General features: G+C 46.8%; 1 protein-coding gene and 1 long non-coding RNA gene across 12 annotated transcripts in view; both read right to left on the bottom strand.

The window, feature by feature from the left end:
* Positions 1-23,104, bottom strand: part of APBB2 (amyloid beta precursor protein binding family B member 2) — a 376,132-nt gene that overhangs the window by 11,994 nt on the left and 341,034 nt on the right. For 7 of the 11 annotated variants that reach the window (XM_040238101.1, XM_040238100.1, XM_040238096.1 and 4 more), the window contains 2 exons: positions 1,052-1,166; positions 353-440 (listed from right to left, as the gene is read on the bottom strand). In XM_040238101.1, coding sequence (XP_040094035.1) covers positions 353-440; positions 1,052-1,166 — 203 coding nt within the window. Of the gene's footprint in view, positions 1-352; positions 441-1,051; positions 1,167-10,852; positions 11,371-11,415; positions 11,515-11,825; positions 12,087-13,460; positions 13,482-23,104 lie in introns of those variants that run through there. The other 4 variants (XM_040238106.1, XM_040238105.1, XM_040238102.1 and 1 more) reach the window with 4 other exon arrangements.
* LOC120862072 lies at positions 9,350-10,205 on the bottom strand. The gene is made up of 2 exons (XR_005720688.1): positions 9,692-10,205; positions 9,350-9,601 (listed from the first exon to the last, which is right to left on the bottom strand). It is a non-coding gene; the product is annotated as an uncharacterized LOC120862072 (long non-coding RNA).

Consider the following 23,104-nt stretch of genomic DNA (forward strand, 5'->3'; position numbering starts at 1 on the left):
TACAAAGGGGTGCAATCAGAGACAGGAAAAATGACTAAACAGAGCTCCCCAAAATATCAACCCACATATTTTTAAACTAGCTGGTCCTTACCCCAGGCTGTACATGAGTTACAAAGCCACTAAAGGTAATTGTCTTTAATTTTGTCCAACAACAAAACTCATCCTGGTTCTTAGTACCTAACCCTGTTGACACAAAGTCATCTCTAAGCCACACTCAAGGCCCCAAGTGCAGGCTCGGCCCGGGTCTGGTGGGTCCAGCGTGGTTCTGAGGGACACTCGACATGTCTGAGACCCTGTGTTTGGTGACTCAGACGTGGAGTGCCAGCACCAAGGTGGTGGGGGGCGGACCTACCTTGCAGGGGGACATCGAGGTTCCCGTGGGTCCTTTCCTGTAAGGAGCTGCAGGCCAGGGCCTTGGCATTCTTCCGTTCGGCCATAATCTGATGAAGAGAAAACGTAGCTTTGGCTCGTGGTTATGGACCCTGTGACCTCAGCTGTTCCAGGCAGTGGAGTGCCTGCTTCACTTTCAAGTTAAACTGGCTTTAGTCCACTGCTGGACCCCCAATACCCATCTCTGAGCTGCACACTTTGAGAACTGTGCCCTTTTCTCAGGGGGGAATAGTGAGTGATGGTACCTCAGAGTAACTGACATTCTCCTGACTGTTCAGAATGTATTCCTCTTCCATCTCTAATGTAACAAGCCCCATAATAACCCTGGTCTTTTGTAGACCTCCGGGCCCACAGCCATCAGAGGAACACAGAGCAAGTGGTAACCCCCCGCTGCTGGCACATGGCCACTTCTCGACTTATTAGACCCACCGGACTGTGGGAGGGACCAAGGCCATGCTCCCTTTGTAGGTGAAGCACCATTTAGAGCAACAGCTGACATCAGAAAAAGTATCAACCACACTGGTAGGACCGGTGGTCGGCATGCTTCTCCCAGAGCTTGACCTGAACGTGCCGACTCCCATCCTTCCACACCCCTTTCCTTGCTCTGCAGTAACCAAAAAAAAAAAAGTGGGTTGAATTCCTCTGCTCTGCCCCACCTTACCTTGGAACAGATTTCGTGGAGACTTGTGGCAATGGCTTTTGCTGGTGTGTCACATCGAAATACATGACATTTCAAAATTCTTGTATCTTTATCTCTTGCTACATAAGCAAAATCTCTGTTCAAACAAAGTTTATCAGTCCATTAGAATGAAGAACCTTTACAACACATAATCTAGTTATGAATGTTAACTGAGCTAGGAGCCAGCATGTCAGAGGTAAACAGAGTATGCAGTGGTTAAAAAAAAAAAACAAATGTCAACAGCCACCGCAAATAGAGGAACAGTTGTATGGATGTGAGGAATTCATTTCTGACTAAAATAACTACAATGTTCCCCAGACTCTGTCTGCTGAACTTCTGGAATCTTAATGAACAGCACATAATGAAAATTGAACTTTATGGGAACCTTCTATCTAGTAACAGCAAATGTCATGGTTATAAATATTATGATCACAAAACAGAACGCAGGCTTGAGAGGAGCATGAATTTGTATGTGCGATACTGCAACACACACAGTGATGTAGCAGGAGCAAAACAGGCTCCGACGTGTAAGCGCGTGCCCGGAGACTGGACCCGACCCATGGCTGCGGAGAGGCCGAGAGGCAGTCACAGGGACACGGGAGGATGCCACAGGCCGAAGTCCCGTCAAAGGCACTTGATTCTGCTAATCGCCTCTCACTCCAGGGCTCGGGGTGGTGGCAGCGGCATCACCCCATAAACTGTCAGCTCAGACTCTGCGGTGAGCCTGCAGCTGGCCCTGGATTTCAGCATCTCCTTTACTGATGGAAAGGACAGAGCCTGTGACATGACCTGGCTTCAAAGAACCACGCCACACAACTACATTTCTCACTGCTATTACTGAGGACAGCAGTTTAAAAGATCAGAGGTTTATGAAAAATAAACACTCATACTTCCCCATCTGGTAATGGATCACAGTGATTTCCTGGCAGGTGTTGCCAAGCTTGGATCCCTGTTTGTAGGCATAACCACAGATGAATTTATTAATCACTTCTCAATGTAAGAGCTGGTGATGTTCTTACAGACTAGGACAGATTTTCCCCAACAACGATTTGGCTTCTTTGGGAAGGAACAGGAATCTATCTGCTGAAGGCAACTGGCCACTGTGAAGGCCTGGCCAGAAAAGCCTGTCCCATCACCTTGCTGTGCCCCAGGCCACCTTGTGGCGGCTCTTGGCCACCCACAGGCACTTGAATCTCCACCTGTGCACACCTGCCCACAGACCTGCTCTGGTCCACCTTCCCGTGACCTCAGCTTCCATCGCAGTTGGTGCCCTCCATAGTACAACCAGGGGCAGTCCTGACTCCCGCCCTACCATTCCTAGCCCCCGCACTCTGTATGCAACCCCCACATTCAGCCTATTTTCCTCGCAACAGTGTCTTGAATCCCCTTCCTTGCCAGCCCTGCCAGCACTCAGGATTTCTAGGCAGGTCTCGCCTCCCTGCCTTTGCTCACATTGTCTCCAGGCTTTGGCCACAGCTGAAGACCTGGATGAAGCTGGGTGAGCATCCTGTCCAGTGCTAGCGTGCTCCTTGCACATGTAACACCCACCACTTAGTACCATGAGTGTCTGCTTGTGAGTTCTGTCTTCCCCACACCCCACTGAAGTTCCGTGAAGATGATTTGTGCCTTGCTGCTGCTGCTAAGTCGCTTCAGTCGTGTCCGACTCTGTGCGACTCCATAGATGGCAGCCTACCAGGCTCCCCCATCCCTGGGACTCTCCAGGCAGGAACACTGGAGGGGGTTGCCATTTCCTTTTCCAATGCATGAAAGTGAACAGTGAAAATGAAGTCGCTCAGTCGTGTCCGACTCTGTGCGATTCCATGGACTGCAGCCCACCAGGCTCTTCTGTCCATAGGATTTTCCAGGCAAGAGTACTGGGGTGGGGTGCCATTGCCTTCTCCTTTTGTGCCTTATTCACCCTCAATACCCAGTCTCTGGGCCTGGCTTTAATTGGTACTGAGTGCCCCCCTCTTTCAAGCACAGGGCAAGCAGCATGCACCCTATTATCCATTGAGAAAGTTGGCCTGTGGTCAGAGGTATGAATGGCTGCTATGATACTGAGGCTAAGGGTGGGTCTGGGTGAGAAGCTGGTCCCAGACTTTGGGGGTAAGCACAGCCTTGCTGAAACTCCAATACTTTGGCCACCTGATGCAAAGAACTGATTCACTGGAAAAGATCTTGATGCTGGGAAAGACTGAAGGCAGGAGGAGAAGGGGATGACAGGGGATGAGATGGCTGGATGGCATCACCACCCTGATGGACACGAGTCTGAGTAGGCTCTGGGAGTTGGTGATGGACAGGGAAGCCTGGCATGCTGCAGTCCGTGGGGCCACAAAGAGTTGGACACGACTGAGCGACTGAACTGACAGCCTTGCTCCACCCTGTACTCCCAAGGCCTTCCCTAGTCCCAACCCCCACTGGGATAGCACATGACTTGAGAAACGACGAGAAGGCATCACTTTTGTTGGAGACCATGCTCGAGGGAAGTCATTTCAGGCCTGCTTCCTTCTGGCTACTTCTCTTTTCTGGACAGTTCCTAAAGTGATAACACACAGTGTCTCTCGCCACACACTGTTCTTCTCCTTCAAAATTCCATGTTCAGTCAGCATTTTTCTGATGCTAAGTCTTTGAAGTTCTTGTGGTCACCCATGGAAAGTCCAAAAAATTTTTTCTGGATTTCTGGAGTTCCAAAGTTTGTCCCACCAACTCTTCCAGCATCCTTAGTCCAGCTAAGCAGCTCTCCCCTCTGCCCCCAAAAGCTCGGTCTCCGTGTTCACTCACAGCACCTCCCCTTGCCTGGCCAGGTACGCACTAGCCATCTGGCACAGTCTGCAGCTCACTACACCATCTACTCCGCATGGCCCAGTTCGAAAGCCCTCTGGCCCTGTGGCCCCCAGCACCTTGCTTGTGTCTGAATGCTGAAAGGATCTGCGTTCTGGACCACAGAGGATTACAGCTTGTTATACCCCACCTTTAGTAGAGACCTCACCAGCATCTGTCCTCTCTGGGAGAGGAAGGGACAGCCAGAACCCAGGCACCCCAACTTCTAGCCCCATTCCTGATTTCACTGAGCTACACAGTCTCGGGCATGACGTAAAAAAAAGATGGAATTCTCCAGGGTTCTTTTCCAGCTCTGATAATCTATGATGTAAGTATCCAAGATCCATCCTGCTCTCTGCGACTGTTGGCTAGCCTACAAGTGTAGTAAGGCCACTAACAGGGAGGGCCAAGCAGGCCCTGATCGATAAGCAATGGATCACTCCCATCACGCTTCAGATGCAATCCCATAGGAGTAATTTTTTTAAATTATTATTATTAATCTTCATCTTCTTCTGGCTCAGGAGAAAGTGATTAAGGCCTAAGGCGATCATCTGATCCATATTTTCCCAAATGGGTAGCTTAGCAGTGCAGGCTCTGTTTGGGGCATTCTGATACTTTAAAAAAAAAAAAAACAGCTTTGTCTTTTCCTGTTCCCTCCTTGGTACCAGGCTAATAGGTCAGGGAGGCAGAAATCTGTTGGTAATTTAACCTCTCAAGAGAAAACAAGTTCCCTCATCTCTTCCCTGTGGAGGGGTCAGGAGATTTGCATGTATCTATTTAATTGCCATGAAACATATCCCAAGTCACCCTAAAAGAGCAAAAAGTCCCAAGAATGAGGATTTGTAAGAATTCACTTTCAGGGACTTCCCTGGTGGTCTAGTGGCTAAGACACTGCACTCCCAGTGCAGGGGGCCTGGGTTCGATCCCTGATCAGGAAAACTAGATCCCACATGCTGCAACTAAGAACCCAAATAGCCAAATAAATAATCTTTTTTTAAAAAAAATTCACTTTCAGGCCTGGAGCACAGACAAGTCGAACAACTTCCTTCTTGTGAGAGAAATAAATGGCTGAGATCTCATCATTATTCAGAATGAAATCCAAATACCTATTAACTGGTTGTTGTAAAATCCTGCCTTTTCAGCACCTGATTTCTGAAAATGGCTGCAGCTATAGACAAAATAATGACCCTCCCAAGACATTCCGGTCCTAACTCCCAGAGTCTGTGAATAGGTGACCTTACAAAGAGGACTCTGCAGGTGGGACTGAGTGAAGGATTCTGATTTGGGGCTGTGACCCTGGATTATCTGGGTGGGCCTGACACACTTACAAGGGAAAGAGGAGGCACTTGCCTTACAAAGGGAATTATCAATAAAGAACAGGCACAAGGGCTACAAGCCAAGGCAGGCAGGCAGCCTCTAAAGACTGGAAAAGTGGGAAGGCTTCTCTAGTGGGAAGACAGCCCTGCTGAAGCCGTGATTTTTCGCCTCTAAGACCAGATTTCTGATCTCCAGAACTATAAGAGAATAAATCTGTGTGACTTTAAGCCACTAAGTTTGTGGTAATTTATTATAGCAGCAATATAAAACTAATACACTTGCCAGTAGGCTTTACATTCTAACCAAATTATGATATGGTATAAGAACTTACATTTAAAAGTAATATTCAGTTCACTTCCACAAACACCTTCTGAGCCACTATGACACACCAGAGATGCAAACACAAACAGACAAGGCGCCAGCCTAGACAGCCAGCTGTTCAGTGAGAGAGATGCTCAGTGAGATCTAAGCTGCATCTCTAAGTACCAGGAACTCCCCAGGGTGAGAGGGCAGCAATGGTTCAAGGAGCACTCAGAGGAGCTTGAGCAAAGGCACAGAGGTAAGCAAGCCCACAGAGGGTTTGGAAGAACTCCTAGTCCTAGGCATGACCCCTGGCACTGCGGTGAGGGTCCATGGCTGCAGGGAGGTTGTACCATGTCCTGGCAGGAATCTGGCTCTTACTCTGAGCCATCAAGTCTGTCATATGACACAAGACCCCATCTGACATGTGCTTTAAAAAGTTGCTTCTGGTAGAACAAAGTGGGTCAAGGGGAGGTGGAGGAGACAGATGGGTAAGAGGTATTAGACGGACGCCTGGAGGACTCACGGGTGTGGGAGATGAGAGGCAGAATCCGGAATAGCTCCGGAGTCCCTGCTGGGAAAACTAAGCGCCCTCACCCTGGGGAGGGCAGAGGGAAGGATCTGGTGGAGGCGGCTGGTGAGCTCCAGGCTGGACAAGATGTGTGAGGTGTTTGGGGGCCCGCTGATCAGGTGGACACTCGGTCCCTGAGCTGAGGCCAGGTCTGGAGCTGGCCGGGTGGAGTCGGGGGTGCAGGCAGCTGAAGACAGAGAAGCAGACGAAAGGGTAGGGAGTGAGAAAACACAAAACGAGGTCTGGACCTCAGGAGGAAAGGCATTTGAAGACCTATCTGAGGCCAAGGGCCCAGTGAAAGGATGCAAAAAGGCTGCTGGGAAGGAGGAAAGCCCAGGACAGGCTGGCTCCAAAGACACAAAGGAAGGGGTTTCAGAAGACGTCCCCAGGGCCAGAGGCTGAACAGCAGGAGGCAGGCCAGTCAGCCAGCGCCGTGGAGGTCTGACCTTGGCCTCTCGGGCCCCCCTGGAGAAGGGCGTTTGGGTCCTAGCTTCAGAGCGAAGCAGTTGAGGGAACACAGTGCAGGGCCTTTCCTTCTCCTTCCTTAAACCGCTCACTCTGGAGCTTCTCAAAGGACAGTCAATGACACACACCCAGTTTCACGCTGACTGAGACAGGGCCTGACTCAGCCTTTCAGATGCTTTTTCTGATCAGTGCTATGATCCTAAAAGTCCTTATGCCCACATGTAACAGCGCCTTAACATTTTCTAGAGCTTCTCCTATATCCTGAGGGGACAAGAAATTGCTGTAATTACCAGCCTCCATGGCTACAGTACTCCTGATCAATCAGCCCAGCGCCACGGACGGGGGTTGGGGAGGGAAGAGCACCCTGAGCTGGTGGTTCTCACCCAGCTGAACAGGGCCCGCGGGGGCTCTGACGCTGCGAGGGTGCGGTGAGCCTGCTGTAGGGCACTGCAGGAGCGTCTTCCCCTGCGGGCCTTCAGTGTCTCTCCTGTCCCCGACTTTGCGTCTCAGAGCCACCAGCGGCACTCAGGCTGCAGCTACCTGGTGTTCACAGCAGAGCTGAGATAGGCTCGGGTGGGCTTCCATGTCCCTCTGCTCCCTGCCTGCACCCCCGCCCTGGGTCATGCCTCCTTCAGGGCCTTGGCATGGTCACCCATAAAGCCACAAATCTGGCTCAGATGACCCCCGAGGTCCTGTCAGAACAGGCTCCTGTCTTTTCTGACACATCCTCCCAGCTGCCCATCTATCTGAGACACTGTGTGTGACACTGAGCAGCAAGCACCACTTCTGTCCTTTGCTGCAGCTTTCTCCTGGAGCGAGGACACGTCTGCTAGAGAGGAGCTAGTCCCTTCTGGAGTTCCGCCTCGCCTAGTTCCTGCAGTCAGGGGACCACTGCATTTCCTCCATCAACCAGGAAGTGGAAGGTTCACAGCTGTGTCTGCTCCTTAAACTGTAACAGAAGGGTGTACCAGGAATCAGCTACTTTCACCGTTAGTGGAAACCTTTGTGTTTCCAGCTCTTTTTGTTCCTCTTCTTTTGCTCTTCTCCCCAGTAATTACTCCCCCAGCGGACCAGCGGTGAGTTCTGTCAGGGAAAAATGTCAGTGCTAAGACATCTTACACAACAGCCTCAAATTTCTTAATGGCAAAGGGAAAAGACAAAAGAGTGCTTTTATTGTTCTCAGCTGAACAGCGTTTTAATCGCCCTGCAGGGGCTTAATCCATCTGTATAGAATGAATGAATCAATGATTTTTTATTCAAATGGGTTCCATTAAAAAGCTGCCAAGACAGAATTGCTCACCCTTTCCCTAAATCCCTCCCCTTGCAACTCTTTCGTAAATGAAAACTTGCTTATGCTCTTACCCCTCTTCAAAAGGAATTTAAGAGGCATCTACAGACCTTTTCTGTATATTCTTGCCACCTCTTCTTAATATCTTCTGCTTCTGTTAGGTCCATACCATTTCTGTCCTTTATCGAGCCCATGTTTGCATGAAATGTTCCCTTGGTAGCTCTAATTTTCTTGAAGAGATCTCTAGTCTTTCCCATTCTCTTGTTTTCCTCTATTTCTTTGCATTGATTGCTGAGGAAGGCTTTCTTATCTCCTCTTGTTATTCTTTGGAACTCTGCATTCAGATGCTTATATCTTTCATTTTCTCCTTTGCTTTTCGCTTCTCTTCTTTTCACAGCTATTTGTAAGGCCTCCCCAGACAACCATTTTGCTTTTTTGCATTTCTTTTCCATGGGGATGGTCTTGATCTCTGTCTCCTGTACAATGTCATGAACCTCCATCCATAGTTCATCAGGCACTCTATCAGATCTAGGCTCTTAAATCTATTTCTCACTTCCACTGTATAATCATAAGGGATTTGATTTAGGTCATATTTGAATGGTCTAGTGGTTTTCCCTACTTTCTTCAATTTAAGTCTGAATTTGGCAGTAAGGAGTTCATGATCTGAGCCACAGTCAGCCCGGTCTTGTTTTTGCTGACTGTATACAGTTTCTCCATCTTTGGCTACAAAGAATATAATCAATCTGATTTCAGACTGCAAGGAGATCCAACCAGTCCATTCTACAGGAGATCAGTCCTGGGTGTTCTTTGGAAGGAATGATGCTAAAGCTGAAACTCCAGTACTTTGGCCACCTCATGCAAAGAGTTGACTCATTGGAAAAGACTCTGATGCTGGGAGGGGTTGGGGGCAGGAGGAGTAGGGGAAGACAGAGGATGAGATGGCTGGATGGCATCACCGACTCGATGGACGTGAGTTTGAGTGAACTCCAGGAGTTGGTGACGGACAGGGAGGCCTGGCGTGCTGCGATTCATGGGGTCGCAAAGAGTCGGACATGACTGAGCAACTGAATTGACTGACTGAACTGACAGACCTCTTAGTGGTTACCCAGGCTAACATTTCTTCCCTCCTTTTACAGCAACCCAGACAGGTGGTACTTAGAATGTATCAGTGGTATAAAACCTCACTTACTTAACAGATCAGGAGGAGCTCCAGTACTGGGATACTCCCACAAACCAACACATATCTTCTCTTAATGATGAATGAAAACTTGCCTCTCCACGACATGTGCCTATGGGACTGGGCTCTGCTTTCTGGAACTGCCCTAGTCCCGCACACGACAGCCTAGATTTGTCTGGCAGTAGCTCTCTTTCTTTTCTGTCAGATTCTTCGCCATTCAGTCTCTCGCTAAATCTTTTCTGTTAGCGCTCCTGACGAAGTCGCCACAATTTGGTAAAGTCTTTTATGTAACCCATGTTTGCTCAGGTCAAATACACGTTATGTCTGACACACGCGGGCACATGGAGGAAACAGATTAATATTTGTTGTTATTATAAATGAGGAAAAAGAAGTAAAAAGAAAAAAAAAAGGTCCACTTTGAAATACTGTCTCCTACTGTCTCCTTATCCACAAAGGACATTTTAATAAATCTTTGCAGAGGTACAAATATAATAACACTTGCTGAAAGGTTCCAAGACCCTTTCCTCCCAGCTTGTCTTTCTGTAGAGGCGATAAGCGAACAGAGTTGTTACCACTGCAGAGGACAGGTCCCACCTGCAAACAAGGACAAAAGAGCAGCAGGGAGATTTGGTCCAAACATTCCAAATCCAGCCCTTTATAAGGGGCTTTCTCTCTTTATCTCACCTGCAAAGGGCCTAAAAGGAGGAGTCCTGTTTTCAAGGCTGCCTGCTCTTCTTTGCCTACTGGCTCTTATTTTCTTATTGCACTTTGAAACTATTGTTCTCGGGGCTTGGGGAAAGGAAGAGAGGGAAAGGGGATGAGAAACGCCTTCCTCCTAAATGGCTAATTAATCCAGGAGGTTACACATACATACTGGCTACATACATGTACGAGCCACTTTGATTTTTCTTATTTCACCCAGCAGCACACACACCATATGCAGGCATTACTAATTTCACAAAGCTCAGGCTCTGATTTGGTAAACTCAACTTTCTTTGCAAACTTAAGAAGATGCTAAGTTTGTAAACTCTGAAAGGGGCATTCTAGCAGCTCATCACCTGCGTAAACACACATTCTCCACAGGGAATGTGTGTTTCTTTACCAGGTGCTTTCACGAGACACACAGACTGCGTACATAGCAAATCTGAAAAGGGATCACCTGCAAATAAATACTACAGGTGCTGTGAGCAAACCAGAGTTTGTAGCCCTCTCCAGAACGGCCTCTGCTGTTAACATTCAGAGCAACTGGCTCCCAGAGCGGAGCCGGACCTACCACACACGTGAACACATTCTCACCATTGGCTCCCACAAGACTTAGTGGGAACTTTAGGCCAGGGAGCTGCTATCCAAACCCACGGCCCTCATCCTCCAGAAACTTCCACCACCTCCAGGGGCCAGGGTCTCCTCAGGAGTGAGAAAGTCAATCAAGCTCCCCAAATCTCCTAAGCATGCCCTCTGGGAGACTGACCCTGGAAGTGTCACCACGCAGCCTATGCGGTCCCCCTTCCCTCGGGCCGCTGAGCAATGACTGCAGCTCATCCTAAAGGAGGAATGGCCGCCGTCTGGAGCTCAGCCCCTCCTCCCCTCCTCTCCTGAGGGAGCACCTGGGTCGGACCCCAGCACAAAAAGCAAAGGGGCTGTCGCTGGTATCTCTTCATTTTGCCAAGCAGTACTGACAATCATTCTTTCAACAGGAAAAATTCCCAAAGGTTCTCCTTCCATCAGAAATGGAGCTTTTATGAAGTGACAGAGCTGAGGAATCGTGGAGCTTAAAAGCCCCCAGTCAGCCAATGGTCAGGCTGACATTCAGAGTACCGAAAATACACGCATCTGAGGTACAAATACCTTTCATTTTGGAGGCACAGCCTTTCCATCGGTATGTTCTTCTAGATGTGAGAAGAGAGGAGAAGAATTCCATATATTTTAGCTAATAATCCAGCCTGAAATTGAGTCAGTCCCTCTGGCTATCGTCCTAGAGTCAAACCTTACCAGCAAAGCTCTATGGAGAAGTCCTAACAAGCCAGTCCTAGTATTAGTTCTTCACAAAGCACGAAAAGCCTCCTTACGCAACCTGGTACTTAATCTGCTATTTCTATCCTGCCTTCTCCCCAGCACGCTGACGAGATTCTGCTCAGCCAGCAGTGAGAGGGACCAAGTCACGGCTCTGCCCATCACCTTCCCCAGACAGGGTCAAGCAGCAGAGGATCACGGCCCCAGAGGCACATCCACACTGTTTTGAACGCAGGACACATTAACAGGGATGGTGGGAAAAAGTTAAAATGAAGTTCTGCCTTGCAAAGACAGCGATGGCTGTGGTGAAGGTGAGAAGGGCATGAAGAAAGCAAATGAGCTTTGCTAGACACTGAAGACGGCACAAAGAGGGGAAGAAGAGAAAATCGGCCAGTTACCTCTCTCTGAATCCGGGAAGGCATGAGGGAACAGAGCAGAAACAACACGTTAGCGTTCACAAGGTACCCGCTATTTACCACAGTCCCGTTAACACTGACTCAGCGAGGACGTTCCATCTTATTTCCCAACTTGGCTGTAATTAATAGCCTTTCGGTGCTTATTTTAGCTGAACTCCCTCACACAGAAGCGTGTATTTTGAGCCACTTTACGATGGAGCCAAAAGATGCCAGCTGAGTTTACAGAGGATCGTATCAACCGTGGGAGGTAATCAAGCCTAAAATATCACAGTGAAATACGGGAAACCATTTGCAGAGAACAGCAGCAGAGTACGTATCTTCTCTTCGTTTTCCAGCTCCACCTGCTCCCAATAAAAAAACATATGGAAACAAAGACATGGCAACAGCCTTACCTGCTTTACTAGCACTTCCGGCACTTTATTAATAGAGCTACAGTGTTACAATCCAGGGATTCTCCCAGGACTGCACCCGGAGAGGGGGACGAAGCAGGAGAGGCGAAGGCCGGGCAGCAGGCCAAGGGCAGAGATGGGCCAAGGTCCGGCCAGGAAATGAGCTCAAGGGTGAGAAAACAGATTTGTGCCAGGGACGAGAGGAACGGCATGTGGAGAGAAGCCGGCAGCAGTTTGGGGTTTGGGCCTGAATGCTTTGAGTTCCACCCCCTCAGCTGCTCGGAGCCTCCAGGGGGACCCTAGTGAAGCCACTTAACCTCCCGACCCAGAGTGCTCACACCTGTCTGGTCTGGGCACAGCCAATTTGAAGGGGCCTGATGGCAGAGCCCCAAGTCGGTCACAGGCAGTTCACACTTGACCAAAGTGAAGAGGCTGGATAACAGATAAAGAGGAGGACAGCCAGAAACCTGCCTCCACAGGGACCCTGTGGCCAGGGTCATGGAGCGGCCAGCAGGACCCTGAGGAGATGAGAGCTGCAATCAGAATGTGAGAGACAGCGGAGTATAGCCACTGGGCAGAAACGCAGGGCTGTCCATCTGATACTGAACAGTGACTGTGACATCTTATTCAATGGGGGGAAAGCAAACAACCCAAGTCACAGATATACGGTCTTACAGGAAAAACCACAAAAAAAGTTTGAGTGTGAATTTCAATATATGCATGGCAAAATATCTGGGACAGCTTAACATCCAAACCATCACCTCTTATCTGGCGATGGGATAACAGAGGAATGTATTTAATATAGTCATTTGAATATTATGCAATAAGAACACATACCGTTTGTAATACAAATCTGTAAGTATCTGCCTCAATACTTGAGAAAAGCATTGTGATATGCATACTCTGCTGCTGCTAAGTCACTTCAGTCGTGTCCGACTCTCCGACCCCATAGACGGCAGCCCTTGAGGCTCCCCTGTCCCTGGGATTCTCCAGGCAAGAACACTGGAGTGGGTTGCCATTTCCTTCTCCAATGCATGAAAGTGAAAAGTGAAAGTGAAGTCGCTCGGTCGTGTCCGACTCTTAGCGACCTCTAAGGCTCAAGTAACAATACTGCAGTGTATGTGATGAACAGTTGCACTCCCAGTCAATAGCAACTACCAGACTACCTTTTACTGAGTGCTAGCTCTGTGTTGCCCTAGCAGCAACCTGACAAGGTAAATACTATGTTCTCACTGATAGAAAGGGAAACAAGTTGAGAGAGAGTCGAGGGGCTTGACCAAGGTCACACAGCAGTACCTGGTGAAGTCAGCATTTGATTGTGGGCCTGCAGGACTCTAATTCTGGTCTCCTGATAAGCACCTAAGACATGGACCCCACGCTTCTTCACAGTCCTGCAGAAGCACCTCACAGTCTGTCTCCCGAATGAACCAGCAGGTTACTATGCACAAGTGTTAAAAATGGGGCAAATGGTTTGCAACTGGGGTTTTAGGTAAACAGAGGAGCACCCTCCCTACCCTCCCCTGCCACCTTGTGGCCTGTGAACTTTTGCAGGGAGAGAAGGGGGCTGAAAATTCCCAAGAGAAGCCCTTTAGCTAAGTAAGTGGTCAGAGCTGTGTTCAAATCCTGCTGGTTACTTACACTCTCTTTTTCCTGGGCTCCCTCTCTGTGACCCTCAGAACCTGATTCCTAGTCAGTGAAAAAGGGACAAGGACCCCTGGCTCAGGGTAATCATGAGAACCCAGTTAAATGAGATGGCGTGTGCTAAGAATGTCTGCTATGTCGCAAGTGAACAGACTGCATTGCTACGGTTATCATCACCAGGTCATCTGATGGTGTCATGTCCCAGCTGGGTGGGGCTGGACAGCGACTGAGACAAAACATCTTCCATGGCAGGGAGGTCGCTTGGGGAGGTAATTTGTGGTCTCTCCTCGGATCTGCTGGGCGCCACTTACCATAGCATGAGGTTACCTCCCCCTGCTCCTCTGCACTGCCCCCTATCAAAGCTAATATTTGGAGGCAATTTAGCCCCCTGGTGGCTCAGACGGTAAAGCATCTGCCTGCAATGCGGGAGACCTGGCTTCGATTCCTGGGTCGGGAAGATCCCCTGGAGAAGGAAATGGCAATCCACTCCAGCACTCTTGCCTGGAAAATCCCACGGACAGAGGAGCCTGATAGGCTACAGTCCATGGGGTCACAAAGAGTCGGACACGACTGAGCGACTTCACTTTCACTTCACTTAGCTCATCAGCAAAGGATCCAAAGGTCTGACTTCTAGTCCTGGTTTGAGTAAACACTGCAAGTCACTTAATCTGAATCCTGGGTTTTTCATCTAAGACAGATAAGGACACTGAAGAGCAAAGAGGCTAAGGGCCTTGACCTGAGGGCAAACAGTGAATAAATACCAGGGACAAGAAAATCTGAAATCTCCTAATATTCAGATTTTTAGGATTCAAGTGCTTTGATTCTTACTATAAAGATGCCTGGGCAGCATTTCCTTGACTAACTTTTTATTTACGCCAGGTGCTTTTGGTTCTTGATAAAAAGTTTATACCTAAGTATATGGATTATGCTTAAGTAACCTTAAGTCTAGACGCCCGAGGATGCAATCTGTTTCTTTTGTGTATATTATTGGTGTCTTGGCTATTTGAAATCAGAATTGTTACTAGTGGTTCACTTAATGGAATAACATCTACATGTACCTACTATGTTTTTCCCTGAAGGCAGGACTCAGAAAAATGACACTGTGAACTTCTAACAAGGTCTGTCTATTTGACGTTAATAGACACTGCTTGATTTAAGCATTGAAGAGAAAACCAGCCATAACTGGGGACACTTCAGAGCGATCTTTGAAATGTCATGCAAAAAATGCAGAAGAGTCCCCGTGGCAGCTGCTTCACCAACTCCACACCTTGTAATGTGATGGTGAAGAAACATCAGCCCAAAGTTGGGCTTCTGTGTGAGATGCACCATTCTGAAAGCAGGGAAGGCTAAATTTAGAGTCAGGCAGAAGCTTACTCCCCCTTCTCACAGTACAAGATGCCAGTGGGAAGAATTCAACCCCAGGATCAAATCCACACTAGCCACACAGGCGAATGCTGCCTGATCAGCATGCTCTCGGCGACTGTTTCTTGGGAAAATGAACAGAGTAAGTAATTGGCAAGGTTTTCATTAAAAAAAAAAAAAAAAAGCCTGAAATAGCAGAACTACTTGGCATGTGTAACTGGGCATCCAACTAAATAAAAAATTCCTAAAAAAAAAAAAAAAAAAAAAGCATACCAGAATCACAACGTCTATTCTAGCTTTTGGAAGAAGACATATCTCCCCAGCACAGCCACCTATTTCTTATGCAGCGCACACTGTCCATGCTTCACAAACTGAGCACGTACAGCAAAGCCTTGCCAGGGTACTTCTCGCTCCATGTTTGCAGAATTTGCTGCTTCGCGCTACTTTTTGATGCTTGTCTTTCATCACTGAGAGTCTTTTGAGCCATGAGCACCAGCACAGACCAGCATCATCCACATGGCAATGAAGTAAAGACACAAAACTTCATATCATGAAAACTCTCGTACCAACCACTGAACCTGACAGCTGCTCTTTTCCTCCAGCTTCAGATTTCTTGTTCCTGATATTTATTCACTACTTGCCCTCAGTCAAGGCCCCTAGCTTCTTTGTTCTTCAGTTTTCTCATCTGTGAAATGGGAGCAATACTGGTAACTCACCCCCTAAGATATTAGTGCTGGAGGGATGGCCCTTGTTAATCAGTGTCAGGCTCACTGTGGGGCGGCCTGCAGTGTAGACCTGATATACACACCGCACGGTGTGGTTACCAGTTGAGGGGGAGTAGGGGAGGAAGGTCTGCCAAGAGGAAGGTTTCTAAACCTGTTTTGGATCATGAAACCTTTGAACTCTGATGAAAACATTCCAGAAAGAAATGTCTACAGACCCACACTTTGACACACCATCTCAGGGGGATGGGGGACAAAGTTCAATAACCCCAGAAACTCATGCATAGACCCTTTTAGAATCCACACGCTGCAGGTGAAAGATCTCTGAACTGAATTCTGAATTTATGCAAATTTACCATCTGGTGTCTACCAAGTTTCAGACAATTCAGCTCAGGGAAAGGTTCTCTCCTTCCCAGGACCAAACAGCAACAGGAACACCTCTGACAAGTGTACCTGCCTTTGCAAAACGAGCTCCCTTCCCACATCCCTGCTCCTGTGCCCCCTTCCCAGCACTACGCTACCTGTTAACTGTTGACTGGTAGACACAGGAGCTAAAGCTCCAACTGGAATAAAGTGTGAAGCTGAGGATCTAAAGTGGTTTAAGAGTATTGAAATTCAAGGCACATTTTTCTAAACAAAGGACTTTCTCATGCCACTAGAGAGAAGACACCATACCAGTAAGCTTACTAATGAGGCAAAAAAGGATATTTGAGAGCAACCAGGAAATGAGAAATTTTTTAAAGTCCATCTTTGAAGACAGCAAGAATTAATGAGCATCTGCTTGCATCTGTGCTGTATTACAATTAAAAAAAACAAACCGCAACCACCTTGCTTCTCTGAATATCTGAGCAAATAGAGGATACACATAATTTATGTTTAGTCCTCAAGTAAGAGATAATTCATGCCATGTTCAAGATACAAAGTTTAGGGCACAATCAAAGGATAAAACTAATGTAAAATATACATGAATTGTAAAACCACGGGCTGGCTTCCTTTCTGAAAGGAGAGATGGTAAACAAAAACAAATCAGTTGCTTTTGTTTTTTGAAACAAAACAAGACCCAGAAAGCCCCTATCTGACAAGGTTCAAGAACAAGGGAACCTCTGGGGAAGATGACAGCTCCCTATACCAGGCAAGTGGTTTTCATGCAAAAAGTGCCATGAAGGCACTACCACTGGCTGGTACAGACCAGGCTCTGAGTTAAAACCACGACGAGGGACTTCCCTGGCAGTCCAGGGGTGAGGACTCCACACTTTCACTTCAGGGTTCCATCACTGGTCAGGGAATTAGGATACTGCGCAGCCGTCAGGGCGTGGCCAACACATACACACACACACACAAAATGAACCACAGTGAGCCTGTGGGTGAACTCCTTGCAATTCCATGCACCCAGCCTCATCGAGGCTTTCAAGAGGTTTTAGTGAAAGTGTTAGTTGCTCAGTCATGTTCAACTCTTTGCACACCCGTAGACTGTAGCCTGCCAGGCTCCTCTGTCCATGGGATTTCTCAGGCAAGAATACTGGAGTGGGTTGTCGTTTCATTCTCCACGGGGATCTTCCCAACTCAAGGACCAAACCTGGGTCTCCTGCATTGCAGGCAGATTCTTTACCGTCTGAGCCACCAGGGATAGGCTTTAGGGCTATACTTATATAGATAATCCCAATTCCTTTGTGCAGACAGAAGGAATACAAGTATGTCTGCTCAGTTATGTCTGCCTCTTTGAGACCCCATGGACTGTAACCAGGCGGGCTCCTCTGTTGGAACACTACCATAGATAACACAAAAAGCCAAGACATTCTATCGTCATTTGAATTTTGGAAACTTCCTGTAGATACAAGTATCCCTGATACTCTGTAAACTCAATAATACCTACATAAAAATAGATATCAACACTAGGATGATTGATTGCTAAAAGCAAATAACACGAGTGGTTCCCACCTTATTCAACCTGCCACCCAGCTAGGCTCTGTTTTCGGTGCACATTATCACCAGGCCACACAATAACCCTTCGGGGAGCCTCACGACTCTCATTTTATAAGAGACTCTAAGGTTCAAAACCCACACAGCTAAGAAAGGTGGTGGATCCATAAATGGAGGACAGGTTGACCTGGCCAGTCTCATCTTTGCTCTGTGTTTTGGCTGGGGTGGTGGTGGGGGCACCTGGCACCTGAGCCTGCCTCCCTGCCAATGAATGGGCTCTCCCCAGACCCACCCCTTGATGAAGAAAGACAGCCTCAGCTCCCCGATCCTGTCTCCAACCCTGTTGGAGTTTTGGTTCTGCCTCAACTGGAACTGGTAACAAAAATTAAGTGCTGTGCTTGGTCTAAATAACTTTCCAGGGCAAAGGCTGAGAGTTTCCTTCTTTATACATCAGACACTTATCCTGTTGCTTCCCTGCTCTTCTCCACCCCCCACCCCACCCCATCTATCTCTCTGACCTCACTTCCTGCCTCTTCCATACCTGCTGGGCTCTGGCTTCACCCTGTTCACAAACACACCGGCCTTTGGAGCCTTTGTGCTCACTGTTCCTGCTGCCTGGATACTCAGTCCCCTAGATCTCCCACCAAGGACTTCCTCTTATCGTCATCACCTGTAGAAGACCCCTCCAGACCACCCAGTCACCGCCAACTCTCAAAGCATCTAAAACTACCCTGTTTATTTGTTTATTGTCTGTCCTTCCTTCTCCCCCACAAAAAAGTAAACTCTGTGTTAACGGGAAACCTTTCTGCCTTGTTCACTCACCACCTGGGTAAGTGTTTACTCATCACTGCCTGGCACATAACAAGTAATCAAATATTTCTGAATAAATAAGTAGTGTAAACAAAGGTCTTTCCCCCTTATTCCTGATCACGTTGATACAGGAATAATGCTGTGAATAATAGGGACTTAGCTGGATTTTTCTCCTGCTATTGTTTATTACAGTCAGCACTTTAAAAATGACTTTAGTTCACATTCAGTTCTCATGTCATCTGAAACAATGTTAATAAAACATATATTTTATCTGAATGGGCAGAATGCGAGTTCTGAGAAGATTATAATCTCTTGTGACTGAATATGAAAGCAAAGCAAATCTATACCCTGATCATCTCCACAGAAAGTGTTTCCAGAGCCCCTAACTAGATTCTTTCTTCCGAACATTTGTCTAAATGAAACACGGCTCTTCTGCTCCTAAGGAAACCAATATATAAATTTCCCTTGTATGTTGATTTCTATCAAGATTTACTGACTCCCCAGATAATTGTCTTCATATTTGTATTCTTTGAGAAATAAACTTTTGTTTATCATTTACAGAAAAGACCCCAGACAAGGCATTTCCATGCATGCTGAGGCAGAAGAAGTATGTAGAGCTGGGCTACACACACACACACACACTGAGCAGGAGTTAACTTCTTGATACAATTTGAAAGAAGACACATCTTTCCTATTTGCTAAGGTTACTTTTTATTCATAGCTAGCCTCCTTACAGCTAGCATCTTTTTTCTTTTCCCTCAAATATGGTAAGTCTTTAAAAAAACAAAACCACAATCCCATCATGGTGGCATCCTATTTTTACTGTGAGTTTACCTTCCTTTTATTGTCCATATGTCTTTATACTAGACAAATAGAATTAACATGCCTTCATCGAGAAGAAGCTCAAGCGTGGGCTGGGGGATGTTTGAATGATAGTCTGTCACAGAGGTACTCCTACCAGCCAGACCTGTTCAGGAATGCTCTCTGGAGACTGGTTTTCAGAATACCATAAAGCTGTCCAAAGGTGACCAAGCCTTCTTGCTTCCAAAGGACAAGGTCCCTACTTCAGTCATCACTGTGGTTTCCACTCAGGTCATTTAAGTCAGGGGTCGCAAATGATGGCTTGAGGATCACCATCCATCCATTCCCTGCCTGCTCTTATGAATAGAGTGTCACTGAACACAACTGCACTCCTTCACTTCTCTTGTCAATGGCTGCTTCGGAATCACCATGATAGAGCTGAGGGGCTGCAACAGAAACCACAGACCGCCCCCAAATACTTGATATCTTTCACAGAACAAGTCAGGGACCCCACTTGAGATGTCAGCCTGATTCAGGGGTGCAACATACAACATGGACAAACAGTGAGACTAGGACCAGTTCAATAACTTGCAGAGCCTGGTGCAAAATGAAAACGCAAAGCTCTGCCTGCATGAGAAATAGTATGAATTTCAAGATTGTAACAGCAGAGCAGTAAACCAAGTGTGTGTTAAACCTGTGCAACTGGCTGAGACGCTGGAATAATCCTTGTTACAGGTGATAAACTCCAGGGCCAGCTGGAAACCATTCTACCCTGAAGCAGGAGTAAGAACTCTTTCAATCTGTAGCTTTAGAGCCAGAGTGTCTTTTGCTCAACTAAAATCTTACATGGATGCTCAGAAGGAGAACCAGAATCAACATGGGTCTCTGCTCCAGCCACTTTATTTTGAAAGAATCACTAGCAGGCTATGACTCTGCTTAGAATGTTTTCCCATTTTTTTGGGGGGGGGGGTAGATAAACAAATCACACTAGACTCCTTGGAAACAGCATTTTCATGTAACCTGGCAAACAGATGCATGCTTTCACATGACAGAATCGGGTCAAATCAGCCCCATTTGTCAATTGTGTTCTTCTCAGCGGCTTTTCCTCTATCATAATTATTTCAACTGTCATAATTTATTCATCCCCAGACATGCTTACATGTTCTAGGGTAACCAGTCCAGGCTTCTAGAGCAGAAGGGGTGGCAGTCTCCATCACTTCTGCCCCTTTTCATCTGCCTAAAATTCTGACTGCAGAAGGAGGATTTTCTGCATAAAAATTTTGCAAACCCAAACCAAAGTTGGCTTCAAAACCAAAGTTAACTGACAAAGACACTGTAAAATTTCATGTTCACAAATCTGTAGCTAGAAAGAGGGGCCCAAAAAAAAAGTCTCATCAGAGACCAAATATTGCATTTCTCTACTTTTCAGATACAAGGAAATGGCTTTCTAGCTCTCGAAATGAACAGTGAATTTCCTGCGTTATTAAAGAATTTTACTCCTGCTGACTTTAAATAGATACAGAACTAGGCTTATTTACAACTGAGTATCTGTTGTTGGAAAGTCAGAGGATATTGGAAATGAAATTAACAACTTCAAATGTAATTATCAATGGTATCTTATAAATCTGGAAGCCCAGGCAGAGTAATTCCATATGGATTAAAACTGAAACCTGCCTTCTTTCTTACTTTGATCCTTTATTTTTATGACAGAGCAAAGAAAATGCTCCAAGGTATGATAGACCACTGCAAGGTAAAATGTCCTGGACAAAAATGGCCAAATGCACAATACGCCGATAGGCAGGGCTGCTCATCCATACTGGAGAAAAAGACAAAATAAGTCAAGGTCTTGGAATAATAGAAACTGAAAGTGAGTTGCTCACTGCTTAATTGTCTTTATACAGTCATTATTTTCCAAACAAAAAAAAAACCCACAAAAAACAATGAATCTAAAAATCCAGCTTGGTCCTAGATGACCCCTCTTCTTGCACCTTCCACTGTCAACCATGCCAGTTCAATCTCCACAACCTGCTTCTCTTCATCACCCCCGCCACCATGTTGATGTTTCCTGGACCAGGACTTGCTACCTGAACCTTCAACTTCCACCTCTGCTACCAACATCCATACCCCTTAACAGCATTCACTGGTATCTTTCTTTATGAAACAAAACAGATAATGGCATTCTCCCAGATACCACCTTTCAGAGGTTTTTCACAGAGTCAAAAAGAAAACTCAGGGACTTCCCTGGTGGTCCAGTGACTAAAACGCTGCACTCCCAATGTAGGGGGCCCAGGTTCGATTCCTGGTCTGGAAACTAGATCTCACATGCCACAACTAAGAGTTTGTGTGCCACAACAAAAAGATCTTGTATATCACAACTAAGACCTGGCACAGCCAAAATAAATTTTAAAAATATTTTTTTAAAAAGAAAAGAAAATTGAAACCTTCAACTATAACCCAAAAGCCCTATGTGATCTTGTCCCCCTGCCCTCAACCATCTTTTCCATCCAGCACGTATCACTGGCCTTCCCACTCCAGCCACACTGGACTCTGTTGTACCCGTGAACATGCTGAGCACCCCTTGCTCTTCCTCCAGGGCCCCCCACACACCTGGCTTCTTCCCAGCTTTTGGCTGAGCTCAAAGGTCACCTGCTAGGATGGGCTGCCCCCTGGGGCCCCCTTTCCCCATCAAGATACTCTCTCTGCCGCACTGTGCTATGAGCTTCGCTCACAGCACTTATCATGATGCGTGTCATCTTGCTTCCTGAATTGTTTTTCCGGCTTACATCCTGCCTGTTTGAACCCTGTCTGTATCATTCCTTCATGTACCTCACGAGACACCTGGCACACAGACGTTCCACATCTGCTGAAGGGCAAATTAATCTATAGATCTTACTTATAGCTATCAAGTACATGTGATGGTCACAGTTAAATCTTAAAAAACAATTCAATTATTTATGGAGAGCATCCTATCCCAGACACTATGTTAAGGGCAGAGAAATTCAAAGGGCTAAGACTTTCTAAAAAACATTTGTGTTTAAAACAGGTACTTGAAAAGAACAAGTTATACGACTATTTAGTATGTTTTCACATGATCCTAGGGATTTGTGAAAAAGGTGAAAAGACAGACAAGTAAGAAAGTACATATTATCAGGAAACACTCTTGCAAATCCACAAAAAGTAGAGCGAGCTTGACAGGTGTTTTCCAACCACACTCTAGGTCTCTAAACCTAGGAGTCACCTCAACACCTGGGAGACTGGGGACAGAGAGAAAGCTTTGCTCAGTCAGTGGTACAGAAAGAAACTCATTTCCCCAAGGAGCTGTTCAAGATGAAAGCTGTTGAGGTGAGACTAGGAGCCTGCATCAACAAGAGTTTTTGAAACAGACTGGAATTACCATATCTTAAACAATGCCATTGTTCAAACTCTTTGAGAACTCAGCTCTGGCCCGCCTCGCAGTCCCAGGCTCCTCTGAAAGATATCCATGATCATGGCAAACAGATTCAAGAAGACAGATTCCAGAGCATGCGACCCATGATTAATACCTTCACCCTTGGAGCAGAGGTGACTTTGGTCCCACCTGTTCCTATCTACATCCTGCACTCAGCTAACCTCCAGGGAGCAGCCAGCAGCATCTTCTTGGTTCACATCAGGGTCAATCCATCCACAATGCCTCCCAGGGATGCTCCAATTCAGAAGCCCGAAATGGGCCCTATGCTGGTGTGCCACAGTACGAGCTCCAAAAAAGCAAGAAGGTACTTGATGCATTTACCATTTTACCATTAGTGCCAAAGCCAAGCACACAGCAAGTGTTTGACAAATACTTGTTAAATAAACTGTCCCCATTGTTCAAAAGCCAGGGCTTGCTAGAATGACAGAAAAACTCATAAATGAACCAGCAGCTGTCAGAAAGATGGGGTTCCTGACCAAACCAGCCCAAAGACCATGCCTTCACTCTGAGCCAAGTCCAATAGCATCTTCTACAATGGTGACAGCTGATCCTTTGTAGAAAGTCTCTCCCCTATTACG

This window comes from Oryx dammah, unplaced genomic scaffold (assembly GCF_014754425.2).
Source record: "Oryx dammah isolate SB20612 unplaced genomic scaffold, SCBI_Odam_1.1 HiC_scaffold_3, whole genome shotgun sequence".
Classification (NCBI taxonomy): domain Eukaryota; kingdom Metazoa; phylum Chordata; class Mammalia; order Artiodactyla; family Bovidae; genus Oryx; species Oryx dammah.